The sequence below is a fragment of the Somniosus microcephalus genome, chromosome 34, assembly GCF_052327205.1.
Source record: "Somniosus microcephalus isolate GS21.2 chromosome 34, FLI_Smic_1.0, whole genome shotgun sequence".
Taxonomy (NCBI): domain Eukaryota; kingdom Metazoa; phylum Chordata; class Chondrichthyes; order Squaliformes; family Somniosidae; genus Somniosus; species Somniosus microcephalus.
The window spans coordinates 18,515,364-18,543,013 of NC_141020.1; the positions used below are offsets into that span (position 1 = coordinate 18,515,364).

Here is a 27,650-nt window from a genome sequence, read left to right on the forward strand (position 1 = left end):
TGAACCGCTGCAGTCCGTGTGGTGAAGGTACTCCCACAGTGCTGTTAGGGAGGGAGTTCCAGGATTTTGACCCAATGGCGATGAAGGATCGGCGATATACTTCTAAGTCAGGATGGTGTGTGACGTGGAGGGGAATTTGGAGATGGTGGTGTTCCCATGCGCCTGCTGCCCTTGTCCTTCTAGGTGGAAGAGGTTGCGGGTTTGGGAGGTGCTGCCGAAGAAGCCTTGGCGAGTTGCTGCAGTGCATCGTGTAGAAAGAGCAGGGGAGTGGGACTAACTGGATGGCCCTTCGAAAGAGCCGGCACAGACTCGATGGGCCAAATGCTGTACTGTTCTATGGTTCCTCAACCACCTTATTCAACATTGTTCTGATGGTATGTACGATTTGCTCTTTCTACCTGCCCTGATGCATGAGGGTGATACGGAATGTGACATTTTTGGTCTCTTCCCGGTATTGTGCACATTCCTTTCATTACCTGCCCTATAAACATTGTAGCTGTCTATTACCTGTGGTGTACCCTAACTCGGAAGAACTTGTTCAACAAGTACTTTCACAGTCGCAAAACCCATACAGCAAGAATAACCTGTAGTGAAGAACATAGAATATTAATTGGAACCACAGAGCAAACATTAATCCCTGATTTCCTTTTGTCTCCGTGGGAAATGTGGCTGGTAGCAAAAGTCACTCAAACTAAGTCCAAAAAAAGCTGCAAGACAAGGTGACGTCTTCACCTTGAATGGCAACTCAGCAAATAGAAGGATGCGGTTAATTACTGGTTGGAAAAACCTTGGGGTTGGAGTTAGCCATTATTGCAGACTTGCTGCTCTCCCTTTTACTTTCTAAAAACTTTAAACAAAAATCCTCCAAGTGCATTTACAGGAACAGTAGCGTAGTGGTTATGCTACTAGACTAGTAATCCAAAAGCCTGAACTAACGACCCACAGACACGAGTTCAAATCCCATCGTGCCAGCTGGGGAATTTAAATTCATTTAATTAAATAAATCTGGACTAAAAAGCTAGTGTCAATGACCATAAAACTACCGGATTGTCATAAAAACCCATCTGGTTCGCTAATGTCCTTTAGGGAAGGAAATCTGCCGTCCTTACCTGGTCTGGCCGATATGAGACTCCTGACTCTTAACTGCCCTCTGAAATGGCCGAGCGAGCCACTCAGTTGTGACAACATGGACTGCAGCCCTTCTTCAGGGCAAGTAGGGATGAGTAATAAATGCTGGCCTTGTCAGCGATGCCAACATCCCATGAACGAATAAAAAAAACTCTCAGCCCCTCTGAAATCCAGATTGTAAAAACCCATCTGGTTCACATTCACGTTGGTTTATTGTTAAAGAAATAGCAACAGTTAATTGTACTCGATTGAGTTTAGTGATGGAACACCACCCATCAGGAATCTTGTGATTGACTGTGTTCAGAAAGATCCCGCGTCCAAGAAAGCTCTGGAGGCTCTATCTACTACCTCTATGGCAAAAATCGGAGGACATGTCCTTTAGGGAAGGAAATCTGCCACCCTTACCCGGTCTGGCCTATATGTGAGTCCAGACCCACAGCAATGTGGTTGACTCTTAACTGCTCCTCTGAAATGGCCCAGCGAGCCACTCAGTTGTATTCAACCGCTACAAAGAAGGATCACACAAACTGCGGCAGCTCATGGGCTGGTGATGCCCACATCCCACGAATAATTAAAAAAAAATTAACTTACATTTAAATTACTTAAATACTATTTTTACACATGTTATGCGATAGACATTTTGAAAGCTTATTAAAAAAACAGGTCATTCAGCACTTAATCTTACATGTTGCTTGATATTCTCCATTGCAAAAATACTCTCAACATACAGGGAAATAGGTTTTTAAAAAAGGCTTTCAGAAAATCAGCAAATTTCAGAATGACGTCTTTCTGGTTATTAGCTGCTGGGAACTTAAATTCATGGATTGAAGTAAAACCTAGAACTATAACGTATAGGAAAAGCAAATCTGTTAAAACAAGCTGAAAGCATTAGCAACACCATTGTTAACCTTCATATTTCAATATTTATCCCTCAACCAACATAACAAAAACAGACTATCTGGTCATTATCACATTGCTGTTTGTGGGAGCTTGCTGTGCGCATATTGGCTACCCCGTTTCTCACATTACAGCAGTGACTACACTTCAAAAAGTACTTCATTGGCTGTGAAGCGCTTTGAGATGTCTGGTGTGTTATGTTCATTACTAACTAGACATTCTTATTATGAACAGCTAGCTTCTAGCTAGTCATTTATTCAGTACACGTTCTCTAGGTACAGCATCTGTAGAGAGTCAGCATGTGTACTTCTGTGTGCAGGCAGCCATCTTGACTACTGCCTTGTGGGTAGCCTAGTGCATCGTGGGTAGTGTAGTCTTAAACACATACAACTAAATATACAGCTCTATAGCTCCACCTAGTGTACTATTCTAGAATGACGTTATTGATCATTACATGGTGGACGGGAAAGGCGCTATATAAATGCAAGAAATAAAAACAGAAAATGCTGGAAATACTCAGCAGGTCAGGCAGCATCTGTGGAGAGAGAAACAGAGTTAATGTTTCGGTTCGATGACCCTTCGTCAGAACTGGAAAAAGTTGGAGATGGAACAGGTTTTTAAGCAAATGTAGGGGCAGGGAAAGGGGGGAAGGGAGGAAAGAACAAAAGGGAAGGTCTGTGATAGGGTGGAAGGCAGGAGAGATTGACTGACAAAAGGGATGATGGTGCGAGGCAAAAGGAGATGGTAATGGGACAAGTTAAGAAACAAAAGATGGCTCTAGATGAATTGTAACTGACACTGGCAGAATGATCGACAGCAGCCATGTGAGAGAGAGAAAAAAAATGATAGGGGCAGAGGTTATAGTCTGAAATTGTTGAGTTTGGATGATCAGCCATGATCTCATTGAATGGCGGAGTAGGCTCGAGGGGCCGAATGGCCTACTCCTGCTCCTATCTTCTATGTTTCTATGTTTCTAAAAATGAATTTTAAAAAAAAGGAAGGATGTCAAGGTGCTGGAGGGGGTGCAGATGATTCTGAGAACCCCCTGAGGAAAATATCACACCCGTGATAAGTGGTGCTATCTGATAATCAGGCAGAACCGCCTTCCTTCATATCCCTGGAGCGGAGATTGAGTCATCCGATTCCAAACAGCATAATTACCCCTAGCAGCAGAATCCAAACATTCTCGTATTACAGAAGTTGTCTATAACCATTATCTGCAGCTGCCTTTGTTCGTTTCCACTGGAAACAGCACAGACTAAGATGTCCAACAGTGAACTCAAGGGTAAGAAAGTGCTTCAAATCTGACTCGGATAATACGGCGTTTGTTTTATTGCATCGGGTTGGTCAGTCTGCTGTTACTGTTGTAAGTTAAATGAATTCTCGTGTCTAACTTCAGTAACTGCAAGTTCCTCCAGCTCAAATATTACCTGTGCAGGTAATTTCATTTTCTATTGTGTCTCTCACTAATCTAAACTGCAAACTATCTTACGTTTAATGCTTCCAAATTACATTTTCATCATTCATCTCCACTTCAGGGGGAGTAATGAAGGTGGAAATCGTGGAATCATTCAAGATGCTGTAACTGTGGGGGGGACTTTAATGTAAGTCTAGACGGATAAATTAAGATGGCCTGAATGGCCTTCCTCATCTGTAATTACCTTGTGACTTTGCGTTTAAAGCTGTTTTCTGCATACAAGCCACCCAGTCTAATCCCACTCTCCCGCTCACTCCCCGCACCCTTTAATATCCCACCCAGTCTAATCCCACCTTCCTGCTCACTCCCCGCACCCTTTAATATCCCACCCAGTCTAATCCCACCTTCCTGCTCACTCCCCGTACCCTTTAATATCCCACCCAGTCTAATCCCACTCCCCGTACCCTTTAATATCCCACCCAGTCTAATCCCACCTTCCTGCTCACTCCCCGTACCCTTTAATATCCCACCCAGTCTAATCCCACTCTCCCGCTCACTCCCTGTACCCTTTAATATCCCACCCAGTCTAATCCCACTCTCCCGCTCACTCCCCGTACCCTTTAATATCCCACCCAGTCTAATCCCACTCTCCTGCTCACTCCCCGTACCCTTTAATATCCCACTCTGTCTAATCCCACTCTCCCCCTCACTCCCCGTACCCTTTAATATCCCACCCAGTCTAATCCCACTCTCCCCCTCACTCCCCGTACCCTTTAATATCCCACCCAGTCTAATCCCACTCTCCTGCTCACTCCCCACACCCTTTAATATCCCACCCAGTCTAATCCCACTCTCCTGCACACTCCCTATACCCTTTAATATCCCACCCAGTCTAATCCCACTCTCCCTCTCACTCCCCATACCCTTTAATATCCCACCCAGTCTAATCCCACTCTCCTGCTCACTCCCCGTACCCTTTAATATCCCACCCAGTCTAATCCCACCTTCCTGCTCACTCCCGCACCCTTTAATATCCCACCCAGTCTAATCCCACTCTCCTGCTCACTCCCCGTACCCTTTAATATCCCACCCAGTCTAATCCCACTCTCCTGCTCACTCCCCATACCCTTTAATATCCCACCCAGTCTAATCCCACCTTCCTGCTCACTCCCGCACCCTTTAATATCCCACCCAGTCTAATCCCACTCTCCCCCTCACTCCCCGTACCCTTTAATATCCCACCCAGTCTAATCCCACTCTCCTGCTCACTCCCCACACCCTTTAATATCCCACCCAGTCTAATCCCACTCTCCTGCTCACTCCCCGTACCCTTTAATATCCCACCCAATCTAATCCCACTCTACTGCACACTCCCTATACCCTTTAATATCCCACCCAGTCTAATCCCACTCTCCCCCTCACTCCCCGTACCCTTTAATATCCCACCCAGTCTAATCCCACTCTCCCCCTCACTCCCCGTACCCTTTAATATCCCACCCAGTCTAATCCCACTCTCCTGCTCACTCCCCACACCCTTTAATATCCCACCCAGTCTAATCCCACTCTCCTGCTCACTCCCCGTACCCTTTAATATCCCACCCAATCTAATCCCACTCTACTGCACACTCCCTATACCCTTTAATATCCCACCCAGTCTAATCCCACTCTCCCTCTCACTCCCCATACCCTTTAATATCCCACCCAGTCTAATCCCACTCTCCTGCTCACTCCCCGTACCCTTTAATATCCCACCCAGTCTAATCCCACTCTCCTGCTCACTCCCCATATCCTTTAATATCCCACCCAGTCTAATCCCACCTTCCTGCTCACTCCCCGTACCCTTTAATATCCCACCCAGTCTAATCCCACTCTCCTGCTCACTCCCCGTACCCTTTAATATCCCACTCTGTCTAATCCCACTCTCCCCCTCACTCCCCGTACCCTTTAATATCCCACCCAGTCTAATCCCACTCTCCCCCTCACTCCCCGTACCCTTTAATATCCCACCCAGTCTAATCCCACTCTCCTGCTCACTCCCCACACCCTTTAATATCCCACCCAGTCTAATCCCACTCTCCTGCTCACTCCCCGTACTCTTTAATATCCCACCCAATCTAATCCCACTCTACTGCACACTCCCTATACCCTTTAATATCCCACCCAGTCTAATCCCACTCTCCCTCTCACTCCCCATACCCTTTAATATCCCACCCAGTCTAATCCCACTCTCCTGCTCACTCCCGTACCCTTTAATATCCCACCCAGTCTAATCCCACTCTCCTGCTCACTCCCCGTACCCTTTAATATCCCACCCAGTCTAATCCCACTCTCCCCCTCACTCCCCGTACCCTTTAATATCACACCCAGTCTAATCCCACTCTCCTGCTCACTCCCCACACCCTTTAATATCCCACCCAGTCTAATCCCACTCTCCTGCTCACTCCCCGTACCCTTTAATATCCCACCCAGTCTAATCCCACTCTACTGCACACTCCCCATACCCTTTAATATCCCACCCAATCTAATCCCACTCTACTGCACACTCCCCATACCCTTTAATATCCCACCCAGTCTAATCCCACCCTCCTGCTCACTCCTCATACCCTTTAATATTCCTCATTTTCAAGTAACAAGCTTTTTAAAAGTACTCATGGAATCTGCTTCAACAATAGTTTCCCTTTAGAAACACAGAGTAACAATGAGATTTCTACTTATGACAATAAAGGTGGAATTACAACAAAATGATGTAGCGAAAATGGGTGTTCGATGAACGAAGTTCTTGGCTAGAAGTCAATTTACGATATTCAGCACTGAGAAACTAATGTGAGAATGTGGAACCTGTTACCACAGGGAGTGGTTGAGGCGAATAGTATAGATGCATTTAAGGGGAGGCTGGACAAGCATATGAGGGAGACGGGAACAGAGGGTTACGCTGATAGATTTAGATGAGGAAAGATGGGAGGAGGCTCGAGTGGAGCATAAATGCCGGCATGGACTGGTTGGGCCGAATGGCCTGTTTCTGTGCCGTATATCCGATGGAATCCTATGTAAGTGGAAACATCCTTTCTACGTCAATGAATTACCCTTTTTACTGGATTTACTTTTCCAGGTCAAACTGAATACGACAATTATGCAAACTGCCTTGGTAAAGCCCTGTGCTACGTCCCTACCCCCATGACAGTAGGGTTATATGCACCCTGGGGATCAGGAATCAACCACCTTCTGAACAATGTGCAAAGTAAGTTCACTTCGTTTCAACATTTTCACCCAAATCACTGGGGTGGAAGGAATAATTTCTTATCCATCTCCAAGCTTGAACCGGGATACCCACTGTGTTTGTTTTATAGGATAGTCATTTATCCTTGCCCTTAATCGTGGACTAGGAAATACTGAGACATAAGAACATAAAAAGTAAGAGCAGGAGTAGGCCATACGGCCCTCGAGCCTGCTCCGCCACACGGCCCCTCGAGCCTGCTCCGCCACACGGCCCCTCGAGCCTGCTCCGCCACACGGCCCCTCAAGCCTGCTCCGCCATACGGCCCCTTGAGCCTGCTCCGCCATACGGCCCCTCGAGCCTGCTCCGCCACACGGCCCCTCGAGCCTGCTCTGCCATACGGCCCCTCGAGCCTGCTCCGCCAAATGGCCCCTCGAGCCTGCTCCGCCACACGGCCCCTCGAGCCTGCTCCGCCACACGGCCCCTCGAACCTGCTCCGTCATACGGCCCTTCGAGCCTGCTCCGCCACACGGCCCCTCGAGCCTGCTCCGCCACACGGCCCCTCGAGCCTGCTCCGCCATACGGCCCCTCGAGCCTGCTCCGCCGTACGGCCCCTCGAGCCTGCTCCGCCACACGGCCCCTCGAGCCTGCTCTGCCATACGGCCCCTCGAGCCTGCTCCGCCAAACGGCCCCTCGAGCCTGCTCCGTCATACGGCCCTTCGAGCCTGCTCCACCATACGGCCCCTCGAGCCTGCTCCGCCAAACGGCCCCTCGAGCCTGCTCCGCCACACGGCCCCTCGAGCCTGCTCCGCCACACGGCCCCTCGAGCCTGCTCCGCCACACGGCCCCTCGAACCTGCTCCGCCATACGGCCCTTCGAGCCTGCTCCACCATACGGCCCCTCGAGTCTGCTCTGCCATTCAATAAGATCATGGCTGATCTTCTACCTCAACTGCACTTCCTCGCCCAATCTCCATATCCCTTGATTCCCCTAGAGTCCAAAAATCTATCGATCTCAGCCTTGAATATACTCAAAGACTCAGCATTCACAGCCCTCTGGGGCAGAGAATTCCAAAGATTCACAACCCTCTGAGTGAAAAATTCCTCCTCATCTCGGTCTTAAATGGCCGACCCCTTATCCTGAGACTATGCCCCCTAGTTCTAGACACTCCAGCCAGGGGGAAACAGCCTCTCAGTATCTACCCTGTCAATCCCCCTCAGAATCTTGTAAGTTTCAATGAGTTCACTGCTGTCTGACAAATATTAATCATTGATACTACCCATCACGTGCCGTGCCCAAGAGACTGGTGCGGAAAGACATTGGTGCAACGGACTCATCGGGTCTCGGAAACATTGAAGTTGTTGTTGAACACATGGGAGTACGATATTGTTGCTATCACGGAGACATGGTTGAGGGAGGGTCAGGACTGGCAGCTCAATATTCCGGGGTATAGAATCTTCAGGCGAGACAGAGGGGGGTGTAAAAGGTGAGGGGGTGTTGCAATATTAATTAAGGAGTCAATTACTGCTGTAAGGAGGGATGATATATTAGCGGGTTCCTCTAATGAGGCCATATGGGTAGAAGTTAAAAACAAAAAGGGGGCAAGCACTTTGCTGGGAGTGTACTATAGGCCCCCAAACAGTCAGGGGGAGATAGAGGAACAGATATGTAGGCAAATCTCAGAGAAGTGCGAAAATAATAGGGTAATAATAGTGGGGGATTTCAACTTCCCCAATATAAATTGGGAGAGTCAGAGTGTGAAAGGCTTAGAGGGTGCAGAATTCTTAAAGTGCATCCAGGAGAGCTTTTTGAGCCAACATGTAGAAAGTCCTACAAGAGAGGGGGCGGTACTGGACCTAATTCTGGGGAATGTAGCCGGGCAAGTGGTGGAAGTATCAGTAGGAGAGCATTTTGGCGACAGTGACCATAATTCGGTGAGATTTAAGGTGGTCATGGAAAAAGACAAAGACGGCCCGGAAATAAGGGTTCTAAATTGGGGGAAGGCCGATTTTAATATGATAAGGCAGGATCTGGCCAAAGTGGACTGGAAGCAGCTACTTATAGGAAAATCCACATCAAAGCAGTGGGAGACTTTCAGAAGGGAAATAGAGAGAGTACAACGCCAACATGTTCCTGTAAAGGTCAAGGGTGGGACCAACAAGCAAAGGGAACCTTGGATGACAAGGGATATACAAAAATGCATTAGAAATAAAAGGGGGGCTTTTGGCAGTTACAAAAGACTAAAGACGGAAGAAGCCCTAGAGGAGTATAAAAAGTGCAGGGGCATACTTAAAAAAGAAATTAGGAGGGCGAGGAGGGGCCATGAGATAACACTGGCGAGCAAAATAAAGGAAAATCCTAAGATGTTTTATAAGTATATTAAGGGCAAGAGGATAACCAGGGAAAGGGTAGGGCCCATTAGGGACCAAAGTGGCAATCTGTGTGTAGAGCCAGATGATGTAGGCGGGGTTTTAAATTAATTTTTTGCATCTGTGTTCACTATGGAGAAAGACGATGCAGACATAGAAATCGGGCAAGGGGACTGTGACATACTTGAACATATTAGCATCGAGAGGGAGGAGGTGCTAGCGGTTTTAGCAGGCCAAAAAATGGATAAATCCCCAGGCCCGGACAAGATGTATCCCAGGCTGCTGTGGGAGGCAAAGGAGGAGATTGCAGGGGCTCTGACACAAATTTTCAGAACCTCTCTGGCCACAGGGGATGTACCAGAGGACTGGAGAACAGCTAATGTAGTACCATTATACAAGAAGGGTAGCAGGGATAAACCAGGGAATTACAGGCCAGTGAGCCTAACATCTGTGGTAGGGAAATTATTGGAAAAAATTCTGAGGGACAAAATTAGTCTCCACTTGAAGAGGCAAGGATTAATCGGGGATAGTCAGCATGGCTTTGTCAAGGGTAAATCATGTCTGACAAATCTGATTGAATTTTTCGAGGGGGTGACTAGGGGGGTGGATGAGGGAAATGCTGTGGATGTGGTTTACATGGACTTCAGTAAAGCTTTTGACAAAGTCCCGCATAGGAGACTGGTCAAGAAGGTAAGAGCCCATGGGATCCAGGGTGCCTTGGCGCGTTGGATCCTAAACTGGCTGAGTGGCAGGAGGCAGAGGGTGATGGTCGAAGGTTGCTTTTGTGACTGGAAGCCTGTGTCCAGTGGGGTACCTCAGGGATCGGTGCTGGGTCCCTTGTTGTTTGTGATCTACATAAATGATTTGGATGAGAATGTAAAAGGTATGATCAGTAAGTTCGCAGATGACACGAAAATTGGTGGGGTGGTAAATTGCGAGGAGGAAAGCCTCAGGCTACAGGACGATATAAACGGGTTGGTCAGATGGGTGGAAAAGTGGCAAATGGAATTTAACCCTGAAAAGTGCGAGGTGATGCATTTTGGACGGACAAATAAGGCAAGGGAATACACAATGAGTGGTAGGACCCTAGGAAGTACAGAGGGTCAGAGGGACCTTGGTGTACATGTACATAGATCCCTGAAGGCAGCGGAACAGGTAGATAAGGTGGTTAAAAAGGCATATGGGATACTTGCCTTCATTAGCCGAGGCATAGAATATAAGAGCAGGGAGGTTATGATGGAGCTGTACAAAACGCTGGTGAGGCCACAGCTGCAGTACTGTGTGCAGTTCTGGTCACCTCACTATAGGAAGGATGTGATTGCTTTGGAGAGGGTGCAGAGAAGATTCACCAGGATGTTACCTGGGATGGAGCGCCTCAGCTATGTAGAAAGACTAAACAGGCTGGGGTTGTTTTCCTTGGAGCAAAGAAGGCTGAGGGGGGACCTGATTGAGGTGTACAAAATGATGAGGGGCATAGATAGGGTAGACAAAGAGGAACTTTTCCCCTTAGTAGGGGGGTCAATAACAAGGGGGCATAGATTCAGGGTAAGGGGCAGGAGATTTAGAGGGGATTTGAGGAGGAACTTTTTCACCCAGAGGGTGGTTGGAATGTGGAACTCACTGCCTGAAAGGGTGGTAGAGGCAGGAACCCTCACAACATTCAAGAAGCATTTGGATGAGCACTTGAAATGCCATTGCATACAAGGCTATGGACCAAATGCTGGAAAATGGGATTAGACTGGACAGGGATGGATGGGCGGCGCAGACACGATGGGCCGAAGGGCCTCTTTCTGTGCTGTAAAACTCTATGACTCTATGACTCTATGAATTACTGTGGTTACGGTCACAACAAAGTGTTGTCAGTCCTGACAGCAACAATAACCTCCGCTCAGATTCAGGCCCAGGTGGTTTTAAACAACAAGCTTTAATAGACATCAACTAATAATGGCATTGGTTTTACACAACTGTCTGACGGTATTAGATTCAGTGGCGAGCAAATAATACAACCTGTTTATCTTTCCACGAAGTCTCGTTCAAGCTGATCAGATGTAATCTTTCGCGGATGGACTTCCAGACTACCCCCGAGAGTGCTCTGACCATTCTTACACTATTCAGCTACCTTGGGCTGTGTCTGCGTACAACACATATGTCGGTGCACATTTGCTGAGGCCATGTATTGAGGAGTTTACCCTCTGCTTCTAATCTTTCGGCCTTCATCTCTGTTCTACAAGCTTTGTTTCTGGCCCTTTAAAGTGGCCTTGCAGTTTTACCATATATGGGGCTAAAAATTCGGTGGCGCCGCGTTTGGGGCGCCAAGCTCGCCTGGGCGCCGGAATTTGCGCTCCGGCCAGAGCCGCTTGCGCCCTCCCGATATTCAGTGGGAGCGCCCCAAGAGGGACTCGGGGCGCTGCTCGAGGCTCCCCGCGTCCCGCTATGGGCGCTCAAACTGAATATCGCCGCGCTACGTGCCACAGCGCCACATGCTGCGGCACGGCGCGCTGCTGTACTGCAGGCCTTCCTCCCCTTCTTAAGGGGGAGGGGCCTGCACCAGCGCGATCACCGATCGCGAGTGCCAGCAAAAGAGCCCGACACCGAGGAGAAGTGCCGGGCTTTTGGGACACAGCTGGCACTGCCCGGGGGGTGGATCAGGAGGCTGGGGAGGGCGGCGCGAGGAGATGCTGGCAGGCGGCCACCAGAAAAAATGGCCGCCCCGCACCTCCACCTTAATTTGCGCCACTACCGCCACAGGTAGGCCCTGTGAACTGGTCGCGATTTGCGGCCGGCGTTACAGAGGCGGGCGCGACCAAATATTGCGATCGGGGCGGGAGCGGGGCGCTGCGCACACCAATGACGTCATCGGTGGCGGCGCAGCGCTACAAGCTAACACCGCCATTAGCGCCCCGCTAAATATCGCGGGAGGCGTGGCCAGTGGCGCTAAAGCCACTGAGTGCCCTCTTTGGGCGCTAACTGGTGGCGCAGCCCACTGAATTTCTCGGCCATGGTGTCTTAGCAACTGCTCCCTCATCTCGGTATGGGCCAATCTTGACCTGGGCATTTACAATTCACTGTCTTTTTGAGTTTCCAAACTGCCTTTGTTCATACATTGCCGCTTTCCTCCACATTCGCTGTCTGGCTAAAATGCCAAAGCCAGGTGTGACCAATTGAAACCATTAAAAAATATTCTAACAAGCATGTCTTCTTGACAGCTCACGCCCAGCTAAGCAAAACTAGATAGAATCCCTGTGGGGCTCCCGTGTGTGTTTATAGGGTTAATAACGTCTTCCTAACATGCTGCTGTTACATCAGTGCATCCGTCTACGTCTAATGAATACGTGCATACACTCACGCATCCCGTCGTCTCGAACTGTGCAATTCTCCTACTGCACAATACCATCGAGATGAGTAACCATGACTGTCAGACGTGGCCTTCTCTCTTTTATCTCGACTTGACATATTTTACAACTATCTTGATTTATGCTTTACACTCACCTTCCAATATCCAGAATACTTGTCGTCAAATCGGTTTGTCCACATTCCTTTCTCACAGAATCACAGAAACCCCACAGTGCAGATAGAGGCCATTTCGGCCCATCGAGCCTGCACCGACACATATCCCACCCGATCCCCGTAACCCCTACACCAACACATATCCCACCCTATCCTTGTAACCCCACGTATTTAATCCCCCTAACACTAAGGGTCAATTTATCATAGCCAATCAACCTAACCCGCACATCTTTGGACTCTTCATACAAGCTATTGTTAAATCCTGTCTGTCACAACGTCCAGACTGACTAGCATCCCGGCACCTGATTAACCCACACAACAACTCCATGGCCCAGAAATTCGGGTCGGGGGCTTCCCGCGGGTGCAAGCCCCCGACCTGCACTTACCTAGCGCACCGGCTGTTGAGCTGTGGGCCCGCGTGGGATTCCGATCCTGGACCTGCTCCAACTGCCGGCGCGCAGTGCTTGCGTATCCCAGGGGCGCAGTTAGTTCGAAGCGTCCCCTGGGATCACGTGGGCCATGGAGAGCCAATGGTAGCAGGGAATGCTTCATTCATAAGTTTGACAGGAAGACCTGTCAAACCTATAAATACTATAAGCCCCAAAACATCACTAAATCTTCAAATAAATTTTTTTTTAAATCACATTTTTAAAATAAACTATAAATTACATGAAATAACTATTTTAAACAATAATTTAAATTTTTGAAAAAATGAATTGCACCTGCTTTTTAAAAGTGTAACTCCTGGAGACTTACCCTCCCGGAGAAACCTGCAAAAAAAACGTAAGTTCGATGTGCACGCGCAGCCTCTCCCGCGCACGCGTTCCACCTCTGAACCCCTTCTTTCAGGGGAACGGAAGTGCCGGTTTCCTGCGCATGCGCAGTGCATGCACAAAACCGGCACTTCCATTGGGCTTACGGGTGAGTACCCCGTGCGTACTCACCCGTGGAGACCCGAATTTCTGGGCCCATGTGTCAGCCGTGGCCCAGTGGGTAACACTCTGACTCAGAAGGTCGTGGGTTCAAAGTCCCACTCCAGCGACTTGAGCACATAAAGCTAGGCCGACACTCCCAGTGCCAGTGCTGAGGGAGTGCTGCACTGCCGGAGGTGCCGTCTTTCGGATGAGACGTTAAACCGAGGCCCCCCGTCTGCTCTCTCGGGTGGATGTAAAAGATCGAAGAAGAGCAGGGGAGTTATCCCTGGCAACCTGGGCCAATATTTATCCCTCAATCAACATAACAAAAACAGATTATCTGGTCATTATCACATTGCTGTTTGTGGGAGCTTGCTGTGCGCAAATTGGCTGCCGCGTTTCCTACATTACAACAGTGACTACACTTCAAAAGTACTTCAGTGTAAAGCGCTTTGAAACATCCAGTGGTCGTGAAAGGCTCTATAGAAATGCAAGTCTTTCTTTCTGAGTTAGTTTAATACATGTATATATGCTTACATGGCTACTCTACCTTGTGTGCCTGCTCACACACACTGCCTTATCAGCCTTTCATGTAGAATTTTATCGAAGGCTTGCTGAAAGTCTAGGTACACCAGATCATAAGGTGTTCCAGTGTATACCTGGGATGTCACGTCCTCAAAAAGCGAGGTTGGTCGAGCATAATAGCCTCTTCTGAATCCACGTTGTCTGCCGTTTGCTACACTGAGATGATCCCAAAAGTGTGTTCCTATTGTTCAATTCCATTATTTTACCAGTTATTAATCTAAAAGTAATGGGTCTCTAGTAAGTTGAGTGTGTTTTATTGAATCTTTTAAAAATAGGTGCTAAACGAGCTTATTTCCAACAACAACTTTTGTTGGCCATAGTCCATCAATAAAGGACCACCTCTTGAGGAGTCTCTCGTAGTCCAGCCTCAATGAGTATCCGACTGCTCCACACTGGGTGGGAAAGGGACAACCGCCTTCCATCCTTCAAAGCTTTGCATTGGTAGGCTACAACAACAACTTGCATTTATACAGCACCTTTAATGTAGTAAAACGTCCCAAGGCGCTTCACAGGAGCGAATATCAAACAAAATTTGACAGCGAGCCACATGAGGAGATCTTAGGACAGGTGACCAAAAGCTTGGTCAAAGAGGGAGGTTTTAAGGAGCGTCTTAAAGGGGGAGAGAGAGTTGGCGAGGCGGAGAGGTTTAGGGAGGGAGTGCCAGAGCTTGGGGCCTAGGTAATCCACTGGGACCTTCCTGTATTCATTGACTCTCAGCACTTTGTTAATTACATCACTAGTCTCGGTACCTTTGGGTACTTGCCGTCTGTCACTGGGGATAGATTAGCTCGACTAGAACAGTTCTGACGAAAGGTCATCGACCTGAAACGTTAACTCTGTGACTCTCTCCACAGATGCTGCCTGAGCTGCTGAGCATTTCCAGAATTTTGTGTTTTTATTTGACTCGAACTTTGTTGTTAGCAATGTCAAAGTCATGAAATTTAGTTATGGAACCACCTATGATGGGTGGAACGCTTCTAGTGTTTTCTCCGGTGAATACTTTTAAGAAGCAATCATTTAATATATTAACTATTATTAGTTCATCGCTAACTTCAGCCCCACTTCCATCCTGAAGGGATCTCAATTTCTGTAATAATTTCAGTGCCTTCCCTTGCCCTACCCAATTAACCCATGCCCATTGACTGCGATGCAAGCAGCATGTTAAATTCGTGCTGCCTGCTGTTTTAGATGATTGCTATGTGCAGCCAGCTCTCCCCGCACTGTTCATTGACTGCATGCGTCAGCAGGGGGCCCAATAAATAAGAGGAGCGTAAATGCCTCTCAGGAGCCTCTCAAACATCTCGATGTTTTCATTGACCACCATAGAATAGGCCAGAGGGAACTCACGTTCCTCGGCACTTAAGGGGAATGTGATGGAGAGAGCAGTTTGAAGGTCGAGAGCTGGAGAGACAGTTTGAAGGTCGAGAGCTGGAGAGTCAGTTTGAAGGTCGAGAGCTGGAGAGACAGTTTGAAGGTCGCGAGCTGGAGAGTCAGTTTGAAGGTCGAGAGCTGGAGAGACAGTTTGAAGGTCGAGAGCTGGAGAGTCAGTTTGAAGGTCGAGAGCTGGAGAGACAGTTTGAAGGATGAGAGCTGGAGTGACAGTTTGAAGGTCGAGAGCTGGAGCGGAACCCGGTTACCAGGATGCCAAGTTGGACAGCCAGGGGTAATGTGCAGGCCAGGTGTGTGGAAGAAACCGAGGGGAAACATCGAGAAAAACTGAGAGGAAACATCGAGAAAGACAGAGGAAACATCGAGAGAGAGAGGGGAAACATCGAGAGAGACCAAGATGGAAACATCGAGAAAGACTGAGGGGGCACTTTATTTATTTAATGTTATTAATTTATTAATTAATTAAATTTATTTATTTATAAGTTGTGAGTTCCTCACGATGCTCTCCCAGTGCGGCCACCCTGTAACCAGAGATTATTCTAGAAGCCTGGGTAGAAATATCAATGTAATTACTGTAGAAATTACTTTTTTTACATGATTGCTTGTTCATTTTATGTGCTGTCTTTTTATGTCTTTTATTTATTTTATGTCTGCTTTATTTATATTTAAAGTATGTATGCGTGTATATGTCGGTATGTGTTTTTTTGTGATGGCGCCGATGAAGATGGTTACCGTCCTTGCGAGCTCCGTGCGTACCAGGCAGCTCAGTGTTCTTGCTGCTTGGTGCTCTCAGCTCGTTAAGAAAAAAGCATTTCACTGACTAGATTACACTTCTTGTATTTAGTTATGCGACCAATAAAATTGAAATTGAAATTGAATATCGCATGTGGCTAGCACTACTTAAAGGTGGCCTGCACCTCTTAAAGGGAAGGCTACAAAAAGCGGTGGGAGTTTTTTGAAAAGTGAATCTGTACTGTGATACTTTGAGGAATGGCTGAACATGGGAGAGAGTGAGCACCAAGGTTTTATGACAACGCACTGGGGGTCTTGGTGCAAGATGTGGAGAAAAGGAGAGACATCCTGTATCGACAGGGGGACAGGAGGCCCTCCAGACATGCTCGGGAGGCAGTGGGAAGAAGTAGCGGCGGAGTGCAGCTCCAAGAACATGGATGCAGTGCGGGAAGAAGTTTAACAATCTGACACGAGTTGTCAAGGTGAGTGAGTTCAATCTTCAAATGGCATATCCCGCACCACTAGCCTCAACCACTGCTCAATTCGCTGCACCCCCATCATCCACCTACCAACAACCTTTATCAATCAGTACTCAACCTTTTAATTTATATGCTTTTCCTCACCCTCACACACTTAGCACTATTGCAAGCCTCGTACCCACAAGTCACAGCTCGCACACACTGGCAGCTATTCAACCATGACAGCCGCATCGCCCAAACATATTAGAGGACACTCACTGACACACTTCCCTCTTTCTTGCAGGAGAAGGTGGCGCATAAAAGAGGACAGCAGGAAAGAGTTGGAGGCGGACAAGCACGCCTGCATGTTCTAACCCCCATGGAGGAGATAGCGCTGGCCATCACAGGAAGGGGCATTTCTGAGGCCGTGGCCACTGGCAGGGCTGAAGGTATTGATGATGAAGGTATCAGCATACCCAATCCTCCTTCTCTCTTTCCACTTCTCCCTCATCTCACAATCTCTTCTGACTCACAAGTTGCAGATGGTGTAAGCATGTACTTCTTACCCCTCACCACACTCAACCATTGTCCCTTTTTCATTTCAGATACCGAAGAATCAGGAATGAAAGACTTCAGTCACGTGGATAGACTGGAGAAGCTGGGGTTGTTCTCCTTAGAGCAGAGAAAGTTGAGAGGCGATTTGATCGAGGTGTTCAGAATCATGAGGGGTCTGGACAGAGTAGATAGAGAGAAACTGTTCCCATTGGCGGAAGGGTCGAGAACCAGAGGACACAGATTTAAGGTGATTGGCAAAAGAACCAAAGGCGACATAAGAAAAAACTTTTTTACGCAGCGAGTGGTTAGGATCTGGAATGCGCCGCCTGAAAGGGTGGTGGAGGCAGACTCAATCACAGCTTTCAAAAGGGAGTTGAATAAGCATCTGAGGGAAGGAAATGTGCAGGGCTACGGGGAGGAGGCGGGGGAGTGGGACTAGCTGAAGTGCTCTTGCAGAGAGCCGGCACAGGCCGAATGGCCTTCTTCCATGCTGTAACCATTCTATGATTCTAACCTTCCCAGTCAGAGGAGGAAGAGGTAGAAGACAATGATGATGAAGAGACACCGTCACTCGATCTTACACTCGCAGCCACCAGCTCAGAGACTGACATTGTGCGTATTTTAGAGGCTAGAATAGAGGAGGGATCTGCACATGGTGAGACAATGGGCACAAGTGCACAGGAGCCAGGGCAGGGGGGGAAGGAGAGCGCAGGTGCCAGCTCGCCGGAGGGCGAGGTCGCACACTAGTTCTGCTGCAGAGGAGTCAGCTGATGACTGTAGCCCAGGCTACAGAAGGTGGTTGATAGGGGTACACAACCAAATGCTTGATGCACTGGAAAGCCTGTGCACAATATCAAGGAGCATGGAGGAGTCCAGCACCAACCTGGCACAGGGCTTTGCGCAGACATTGGAGCCCATCTTTTCCAACATGAACAGGTGGCCCCCTCCATCAGTACACCTTTTGTCAGGATGGCCGAGTGGTCTAAGACGCCAGATTCAAGGACGGTTAATCCTTACCTTACCAAAGGTTGGTGAATTCTGGTCCCTTTCTAGGGGCGTGGGTTCGAATCCCACTTCTATATATATTTCTTAAGGCTAAAGGGATCAAGGGATCTGGGGAGAAGGCAGAGACAGGGTACTGAGTTTGGATGATCAGCCATGATCGCATTGAATGGCAGAACAGGTTCGAGGGGCCGAATGGCCTACTCCTGCTCCTGCTTCTATCTTTCTATGTTGCTATGTGTCATGCTCTGCCTGCTCTGGATGTTGCTGGTGGTTGTTTGGCGTGAGCCCGCGCATCTCGGACCCCATTTTCACTCCTTGTGTGGCTGCGCAGTGCCTAAAAACACGGGTGCTGCATGTTCCAATTTAGCCCCCAATGAATTTCTGGAGTGTATTCGGGATAGTTTTCCAGAACAATATGTTGCAGAACCGACAAGGGAACAAGTCATACTGGGTTTAGTGATGATTAACAAACCAGAATTAGTTAACAATCTGACGGCAAGAGAGAATCTTGCAAATAGTCACCATAATATGATTGAATTTGATGTTAGTTTGAGAGGGAGAAGGGAGAGTCACAAAACAAGGTTTTCAAATCCCTCCGTGGCCTCGCCCCCTCCCTATCTCTGTAATCTCCTCCAGCCCCACAACCCCCCCCCCCCCGAGATCTCTGCGCTCCTCTAATTCTGGCCTCTTGAGCACCCCTGATTTTCATCGCTCCACCATTGGTGGCCGTGCCTTCAGCTGCCTGGGCCCTAAGCTCTGGAATTCCCTCCCTAAACCTCTCCGCCTTTCTTTTCTCCTTTACAAGGCTTCTTAAAACCTACCTCGTTGACCAGGCTTTTGGTCGCTTGCCCTAATATCTCCTAATGTGGCTTGGTGTCAAACTTTTGTCTTATAACACTCCTGTGCAGCACCTTGGGACGTTTTACTAAGTTAAAGGCGCTATATAAATACCAGTTGTTGTTGTTAAAATTAATTAAGCCAAATTTCAAAGGGATGAGAAATAAATTGACCAGAATAAACTGGGCTGAACTGTTAATGGTTAAATCCTCAGAGAAACAGTGGCAAGTATTCAAAGAAATATTTAACGGGCCTCTGATCTGGAAAAATCGACGGACTTACCCGAGGGCTCCCGAGGTCCGGACACTTCCGCTCCTGGGCCTCTCCAAACTCCAAATGCGCAGGGCCCACGTATCCCAGGGGCGCGGGCGGTTCGCAAGCGTCCCTGGGATCACGTGGGCCATGGGGAGCCAATCAAAGAAGGAAATCTCCCTTCATACACTTGACAGATAGACCTGTCAAATATATGAGTGGAGATCAATGAAAAAACACTGTAAAACATTAAATAATTTTTTTTTAAATCACATTTTTAAAATGAGTTGAAATGACAATAAATTAAATATTTTAAACAAAAATTTAATTTTTTACGGGGCTAAAAATAAACGTACCTTTTTTAAAGTATTTAAAAATAATAAATATGAGTGAAAAATGTTTTTTTTTCAACTTTTATCCTGGTAAAAGCAGACCACGCCTGCTTTTACCAAGCGTAAGATTTCTAAGGGTTTTCTGGGGCGAAGGTTCTCCAGAAAGCGGAACATCCCCCCCGCAGAAGCCCTTCTCCAGGACAGGCGTCCGATCTGTCAAGAGCATTATTGACAGGTTGGAAATGCCGGTTTTCAGCGCATGCCTAAAACCGGCATTTCCGATGTCCCTACAGGTGTGTACACAGCGCGTACACACCCGTAGGGATCGGAATATACGGCCCATTAAAATACAAAACCAGTACACACTCCTAAAAGGCAAAGGCTCCACTTGTGTCTGTTGCAGTCAACACGAAGTTAGGGGGCATGGCAAGTTGTGTGGATGGGAGCAGGAAGTTAAAAAGGGGCAGAGATAGACTAAGTGGCCAGAATTTTCTCCAGGTAGGCGGGCGAGAGTCCAGGGAGGCCGTGATTCCCACAGGCTGTGATTCCGACATGAACGTCAGGGCCTGATTCGCATGCGAGGCCTCGGATTCCCCACCCGCAGCCAGCCAGATTGAGAGGAGAGTCAGGGATAGGCTGGCTCGGTTGGGGATCGGCAGGGGCGGGTCGGGTGGGCCGGATCATCAGTGGGGGGGGCAGGAAAGAGAGGATCGGGGGTTGGGGAGGGGCCTCGTGGTGGAGTCTCCGATCATGGGGGGCTGGGTTAGGCAGGGACCCTGGATCCAGGAGGTCGGTGTAAAGCCACTTACCTCCTGGGTGTGCAGCAGTCCCCGCCTCGGTTTAACTGCTGGGCTTCACGAATCGTGTGAAACCCGTCCCCAGGTAGGTAAATTCAAAATGGAGGTGAAAAAAAGAGGCTTCCAACCTCATTACAATATTTAAATTGATGTTCCGCCCCCTGGGAGCGGGTCGGTTGCCCGCCCCATGTCCCGGCCCCGTCCTGCTTCCAGTGAAACCGAGTCGGGAATCCCATTTATAAACAATTTAAACTGCCCCTACGTTCCAAACCCACCCGTTTATTTTTTTTTAATAGAAAAATTCCGGCCAGCAAGTGGGCAAACTATGGCAGATGGAGTTTAATGTGGGGGGGGGGAAGTGTGAGGCCTTCTACTTTGGACCTGGGGAAGACAAATCCGAATATTTACTTAACGGAGACTAGCAGCTGTGGAGAAACAAAGGGGGGGGATTTAGGTGCCCGTGTACACGAATCACTAAAAGCCAGTCCACAGGTACAAAGGTAATCACAAAACGCTCATGGAACGTTGGCCTGTATCCCAAAAGCTGTTGGAATTGAAAAGTGAGGAAGCGATGCTTCAGTTGCACGAAGCCTTGGTCAGACCCTATCTGGAGCGCTGGCCACCAAACCTCAGGAATGATATATTGGCCTGGGAGGGTGTGCAGTGCAGATTCACCAGAATGTTAAAGGGATAAGTTATGAGGGCAGGTTGCATAAACGTAGCTTCTATTCTCTTACGTTTAGAAGATTGAGGGGGGTGATCGAATCAAGGTATTTTACAGGAAACTTTCGATTAACCGGCCCCTAAATAACCGGAAATGTCGGTTAACCGGCAAAATTCAGGAGTAGGTTCAGGTAACTTTTATTACTTGCCTTGCTCCATCTGTTGCTGTGCAAGGGTGTGGCTGCAGCTGTTGCTAAGCTACAGAGACGCTTGCAACTTGTGGCCATTGTTCTGAACCTGTTGCTAAGCAACAGGGTTTGTTGCTTTATACGGAGCTCTGAGCTCCGTATCTTTTACTATAGCGTTTGGCTATCCGGAATTTTTGATGAACCGGCACCACGTCGGTCCCGTCGGTGCCGGATAAAAAAAAGTTTCCTGTAAATGATTAAGGAATTTGGTAGTTTCTCTGTTTCCCCTCTGGTGAGGGGAATCCAGAACAAGAGGACATAATAAAATTAGAGCCAGGCCATTTTAGGAATGAAATCAGGAAGTGTTTTTGCTCACAAAGGGTGGTGGAAATCTGAAACTTGCTCTTCCAAAAAGCTATGGCTGCTAGGGGTCAATTGAAATTTTCAAGACAGAGATCAATAGATTTTGGTTAGGGAAGGGAAGCGAGGGATGTGGAGCAATGGTGGACAGAAGGAGCCGAGGTACAGATCAGCCATCTAATTTAATGGCGGAACAGGCTCGAGGGGCTGAATGGCCTCCTCCTGTTCCTATAAACAGTCACTGCAGGGCTAGAGAAGATAAACTTAAATTTGGCAAGCCTCAAATAAGACTGGAGAATAGGAGAGATGTTTTCCACGCAAAGTACTCTTTTGTGGAATGGATACTGATCAAGGCTGCCCTATGCCTCCGAGCTGCCACTCTCAGCTATACTACTTAAGCTGTTCCCTACAGGGATGGAGAAAGTACTGGAAGGAAAGTCACTCCTCAGCTCACCCCTCAACTGGATTGCCACTGGCAGAGACCTGAAACAGGATGTCCATCGCCCCTCTCAAGCTTCAGGTGGCCCATCTCTCCTCTCAAACTGCAGGGAGCAAAAGGGGATGGAGAATGATATTGAGCGGAGCCACATAATCTTGCCATTCCCCAACTGAGAAGTATATCTTCTCCCAGGCCTTGACAAATGCTACCACTGTTGTGTGTGTGTGTGTGTGTGTGTGTGTGTGTGTGTGTGTGTGTGTGTGTGTGTGTGTGTGTGTGTGTGTGTGTGTGTGTGTGTGTGTGTGTGTGTGTGTGTGTGTGTGTGTGTGTGTGTGTGTGTGTGTGTGATGCAGGTTTCTTTTCCACTGACAGTGTCTCCCTCCCAGTGGCAACAACCTCTTTTCTTAATGGTCTAACTGTGGGGAAATGGCAGGAAAGAATCTAGATCACAAAAAGTTAGCATACAGATGCAGCAAGTAATCAGAAAGGCTAATGGAATGTTGGCCTTTACTGCATGGAGTATAAAAGTAGGGAAGTTTTGATGCAACTTTACAGGGCGCTGGTGAGACCGCACCTGGAGCACTGCGTACAGTTGTGGTCTCCATATTTAAGGAAGGATATACTTGCATTGGTGGCAGTGCAGAGAAGGTTCACTAGGTTGATTCCAGGGATGAAGGGGTTGACATATGACGAAAGGTTGAGCAGGTTGGGCCTATATTCATTGGAGTTTAGAAGAATGAGAGGTGATCTTATTGAAACATATAAGATTCTGAGGGGGATTGACAGGGTGGATGCAGAGAGGATGTTTCCCCTAGTGGAGGCATCTAGAACTAGGGGGCATAGTTTCAGAATAATGGGTTGCCCATTTAAGACGGAGATGAGAAGGAATGTCTTCTCTCAGAGGGTCGTGAATCTGTGGAATTCTCAACCCCGGAGAGCTGTGGAGGCTGGGTCACTGAATATATTCAAGGCGGAGATAGACAGACTTGAATTACAGGGGAGTCAAGGGTTATAGGGAGAGAGCGGGAAAGTGGTGTTGAGGACAGGATTGGATCAGCCATGATCTTATTGAATGGCGGAGCAGGCTCGAGGGGTCGTGTGGCCGACTCCTGCTCTTTATGTTCTTACATAACCACGTTGTACCATGTAATAGCGTACAGACATACTGCTCCATTGGAGAAGTGCTTTGGGACACCCCAAGTTTGCGAAAGGCGCTACAGGAAACTCGTTGGTATCCGGCATCCACGGGACCGGCGTGTTGCCGGTTGATTAAAAATTCCGGATGACGGAGAGGGTTATCTACCGAGGCTATTTTTAACAAACAAAAATTTTTTAAAAATCAAGAAATGTGCAGTATACAGTAATTGGGTACTCGCCTACAGAATGTTGTGTTAAATGGATGGTGGAAGATGCTTGATTAAGTACAGTACTGCCAGTTGAGGGTAATCCATAACTCTTTAATTACTTAAAGTGAGGTGTTCGGACTTCCGACAGCGCCAAGAAGCCGAGTAGTGGCAGTTTGGAGAACTACCCCCACTGACTAACTCGGCCACCACGGGAGACTCGGACTCGGCAACATTGCCGGTTATTGAGGTGTTGTTTTCGGAGTGAGTATTTTGCCGGTTAATAGAGAATTCCGGATATTTAGTTGCCGTTTAAACGAGAGTTTCCTGTATATAAATGGAAGTTCTTTCTATCTACAGAACAGAGCTGTTAGCAATTGGAGGGACATTTTAAGCATTGATAGTACAGGAAGCTCAATCTGTGCTTAGCTTTGGCTCGACACAAATTGATCTGAACTTGTGAATCAAGGATGGTTGCGCACTCCTCCTAGCTGAGGTTTATAAATATCACCCTAAAATTAAACCAGTTACATCTACATTTGAAAAGTGAACATGTGTATATGCCGACAATGTCATCCTTTTATAGAACAGATGATAATAGAAGCGCTTAGCAGAGAGAAGAAGGAGGTGGCGAGGACCCAGGAGAAGCCTCGGGCAGCCATGGGCCTTGGATTTCTTTCGCTGTTGTGGCATTTGGTTTTTCTCAAGCCTCAACTGACAGAGCAGCATCAGAAGCGGAAAAACGTCCGATTCATATTCGTTGAGTTCAGGGCGTGGGAGTTTGCCGGCAGTGAAAAGTTGTGGGCTGGGCTCATAACCACACTGTGCGAAAACATTAAAAACCAGTTTGGATGCATTCCGACCGGCATTGTGCGGGCCCTCGGTCACCAGAGCACGATTCAACAGAGTGACTCAAGCCGTGAATGGGTGGCCAAAAGACTCCTGGGAATTCCAGTGTGGTTTATTTTCACTTTTCTCCTGTCGCTGGCTGCGGCACTTGCACTCGTCATTTCACTCTACGGCTTCACCATTGGCGAGATTGGCAATGACTACATTGTGGCCGCCGAAGGGGTGGGCTTTGGCCTAATCGGGATCTCTGCCCTCATGACGATGAAAAACTCCCTCATGGTGGGCAGGAATGTCTTTGTCAGCCAAAAGGACAAAATGGAGAGCCTGATGAATAAGTCAGACTTCAGCGCTCAACTGGGCTTCATGAATGAGGTCAAGCAAGAAGTTAAAGTGTTGACAAACTTCATCCACTACATGGAAGTCTTTGAGCGAAGAAAGATCAAAGTGGTGCTGGAAATCATGAGCCTGGACAGGTGCACGCCAGATAAAGTTGTCGGGGTCTTAGATGCTATGAACATCCTTCTCTCAGATCCGGATGCTCCCTTTATTTCGGTGCTTGCTGTTGATCCGAGTATCATTGTAGCCTGTGTGGAGAAATCTAGTACCCTCAAAGGTATGGCAGACAATGGCTATGAGTTCCTGGACAGGATTGTGACGCTACCCTTTTCTGTCCCGAAAATGGACACTCAAACCAAACTCGACTTCCTCCAGCAAGTCGTGGAAGGCAAGAATGCCCTCATGGAAGGGAGCCCACCGCAGCCCAAGCGACTCAAAGCAAACAGGTTGCAGGAAAATCCTTTGGAAAGCGTTCCACTGATGAATGTTTCCAACGGGCACGACCAACCTCCCAAGCCAAGAAATGGGGGAATGAACCCAGGGCAGCAGATCCGACAGGCTTATCAGTGCTTAACAGACCGAGATAGCAACCTCCATGAATACATTGAGGAGAACTTTCCGCAGATGAGGAGGATAGTAAACATAATCCCGATTATGATGAGGCTCATGCTGGAAAGAAATGTCTCAATGAGTTCCTTTCCTCCTGAGAGAATTGTTGCCTGGGTGATTTTAGCCAGCAACTGGCCATGCCGTCTCAGTTGGGTTTGGCAATGCTTGGAAGATGCAGAGCAAAGGAAGGAGTTAAGTGAAGGAGAAAAGAGTATCGATGACGACATGCTACTGTGGACCATTTATGAAAACTCCTCGGAAGAGTTGCAGTTAATCCAGTCCAGTATTGATAAATTATTGGCACTGGATGGAGATCCCGAAATCTTTCAGAAGTTTCTATCAATCAGTTACAGGTTCACCGTTAAAGATGCAAAAACCATTCTGCCGTATACAATTAATCTAGATTATTCCTTAAAAAGGAAGATGGAATTGCTTCTTGGAAGCAGATTATTGGGGAGAAGAACAATCTCGTCTCCTGCCCAGGCTACGAGTTTTGAATGAGAGGTCATAGAGCGAAGGAGAAATTATTTTTAAAAATTCAACTCTTAAGAATGAACTTCTCTACAGGGTAATGATCCCTCAAGTATACCACCTGACTGTTCAACCTAACTGACTTGAACATACAATAATAATCATAAGGATCTGAGGCAGGCAAGAGCATCTTTTCCTATGAATTGATCATTGAATCGTAGCGCAGTCAACAAGAATACGTGCTTTGTTAAGTGCAGATGTGAAGAACCTCCAAGCATTAGTTGGTCAATTGAATTTTACTGCTATTTGTACAGGTTTAATCAAAATTCTCACCTTGATGAAGGAGCGCTTGGGCCAGAGTGCCTAAAGTAATGCTTTTGTCTTCATAGAATCTTACAGCACATCAGCAGGCTATTCGGCCCACTGTGCTTCTTTGAAAGAGCAGCCTAATTAGTCCCACTCCCATTGCCCTACAATTCTTTCCCTTTTCAAGTATCTATCAAATTCCCTTTTGCAAGTTACAGTTCAATCTGCTTCCATCACCCTTTCAGGCAGCGCGTTCCAGATCATAACAACTCACTGCGTGAAATAATCTCTCATCTCGCCTCTGGTTCTTTTGCCAATTATCTTAAATCTGTGTCCTTTGGTCGGGGACCCTCCTCAAAACACCATATACTTTTCAATAAATATTACATTTTTACTTATATTTTTTATCCACACCTTTGTTTTGGTTTCCCACGCCCCCCCCCCCCCTTTCCTTTTTTTCCCCTCTCTCCCACATGGCAGCTGTCTCCCATTCTGCCAGCGCATTTCACACCTAATCTAGAGCCGTCTTTTGTCTCCACTAGTCCTACCACCAACTCGTCTCGTTTTGAATACCTCTTAATGTCTCTTCTCTTTTGTTCTCTCCCAGCCTGGCCTTTTAATCGGTTTCATTCCCTGTGCCTCTTTAGTCTTGACAAAGGGTTTCGACCCGAAACGTTGACTCTAATTTCTCTCCATGGATGTTGCCTGGCCTGCTGAGTTTTTCCAGCATTTTCTGTTGTTATTTCGGATTTCCAGCATCTGCAGTATTTTGCTATCATATACTTTTCAATACCTCTCTTAAATCTCCTCATACCTTTCTCTTTTCTATGTAGAACAATCCCAGCTTGTCCGAGCTCTCCAGACAACTGAAGTCCCTCATCCCTGGCATCGTTCCGGTAAAACTCCTTTGCACCCTCACCAAGACCTTGATAAGCTGAGGCACTTAAAAAGTTGTTTCTGTGATAGTGCCAGCATCACAGGAAAATCCTTTGGAAAGCGCTCCGCTCGTTTCCAGCGGGCACGACCAACCTCCCAAGCAAAGAAATGGGGAAATGAACCCAGGGCAGCAGATCCGACAGGCTTATCAGTGCTTAACGGACCGAGATAGCAACCTCCATGAATACATTGAGGAGAACTTCCTGCAGATGAGGAGGATAGTAAACATAATCCCAGTTATGATGAGGCTCATGCTGGAAAGAAATGTCTCAACGAGTTCCTTTCCTCCTCAGAGAATTGTTGCCTGGGTGATTTTAGAAGGTTTAATCCAACAGGGTTCAGTTCACTGGTAACAAAATCAGGCAGACGGCCACATATAAGTGGGTGACCACATACTCCCGAAGCCTTAGAGCTTGAGAAAACCTACCAATAGTTAAAATGACTAGTGTCTTGCTCAATCATTTAATTTGTATAAACTGAACTGTTCATAGGTTACCTGAACAAAAAGAGATTATGGCCTAGAAATTCGGTAGTGTCCATTTTGGGGGGAGGGGGGGGGGGGGGCCTTACCTGCAGAGTGCCAACAGCCCATGCTCAAATGTGGAGGTCGGAGGAGCGTCAGAGTTTGCTCCTCGGACCACATGATCGTGCAGGTGGTGCTGCGGGAGGAGCCCGGGCAGGTTGGGCCTCGGAGCCCGTGATCGGAGGGCTGTCAGGGGTCAGGTAAGAAGATCAAGGGGGCAGGGGAAGATCGGGGTTGGG

At 47.8% G+C, this 27,650-nt stretch overlaps 1 protein-coding gene across 3 annotated transcripts; it reads left to right on the top strand.

The window, feature by feature from the left end:
* Positions 1 to 3,273: 3,273 nt before the first annotated feature.
* On the top strand, positions 3,274 to 27,650 carry nkpd1 (NTPase, KAP family P-loop domain containing 1). 3 transcript variants are annotated; one of them, XM_085973539.1, is made up of 3 exons: positions 3,274 to 3,310; positions 6,552 to 6,680; positions 23,968 to 27,650. In XM_085973539.1, the coding sequence occupies exons 1-3, from the start codon at positions 3,289 to 3,291 to the stop codon at positions 25,674 to 25,676; spliced, it is 1,860 nt and encodes a 619-aa protein (XP_085829665.1). In that variant the 5' UTR covers positions 3,274 to 3,288; the 3' UTR covers positions 25,677 to 27,650. The 3 variants fall into 3 exon arrangements, 2 of the variants coding, with proteins under 2 accessions (XP_085829665.1, XP_085829664.1); XR_015074565.1 differs by lacking the exons at positions 3,274 to 3,310; positions 6,552 to 6,680 and adding exons at positions 20,324 to 20,473; positions 23,510 to 23,645 and having other exon boundaries at positions 26,786 to 27,648; XM_085973538.1 differs by lacking the exons at positions 3,274 to 3,310; positions 6,552 to 6,680 and adding exons at positions 20,324 to 20,473; positions 23,510 to 23,645.

Excerpts from the sequence above, each read along its gene's own strand:
- nkpd1 (XM_085973539.1), top strand. The coding sequence starts at position 3,289 with ATGTCCAACAGTGAACTCAAGG. Across the intron at positions 3,311-6,551 it reads GTCCAACAGTGAACTCAAGG|GTCAAACTGAATACGACAAT; the intron begins GTAAGAAAGTGC and ends TTACTTTTCCAG. Across the intron at positions 6,681-23,967 it reads CCTTCTGAACAATGTGCAAA|AACAGATGATAATAGAAGCG; the intron begins GTAAGTTCACTT and ends ATCCTTTTATAG.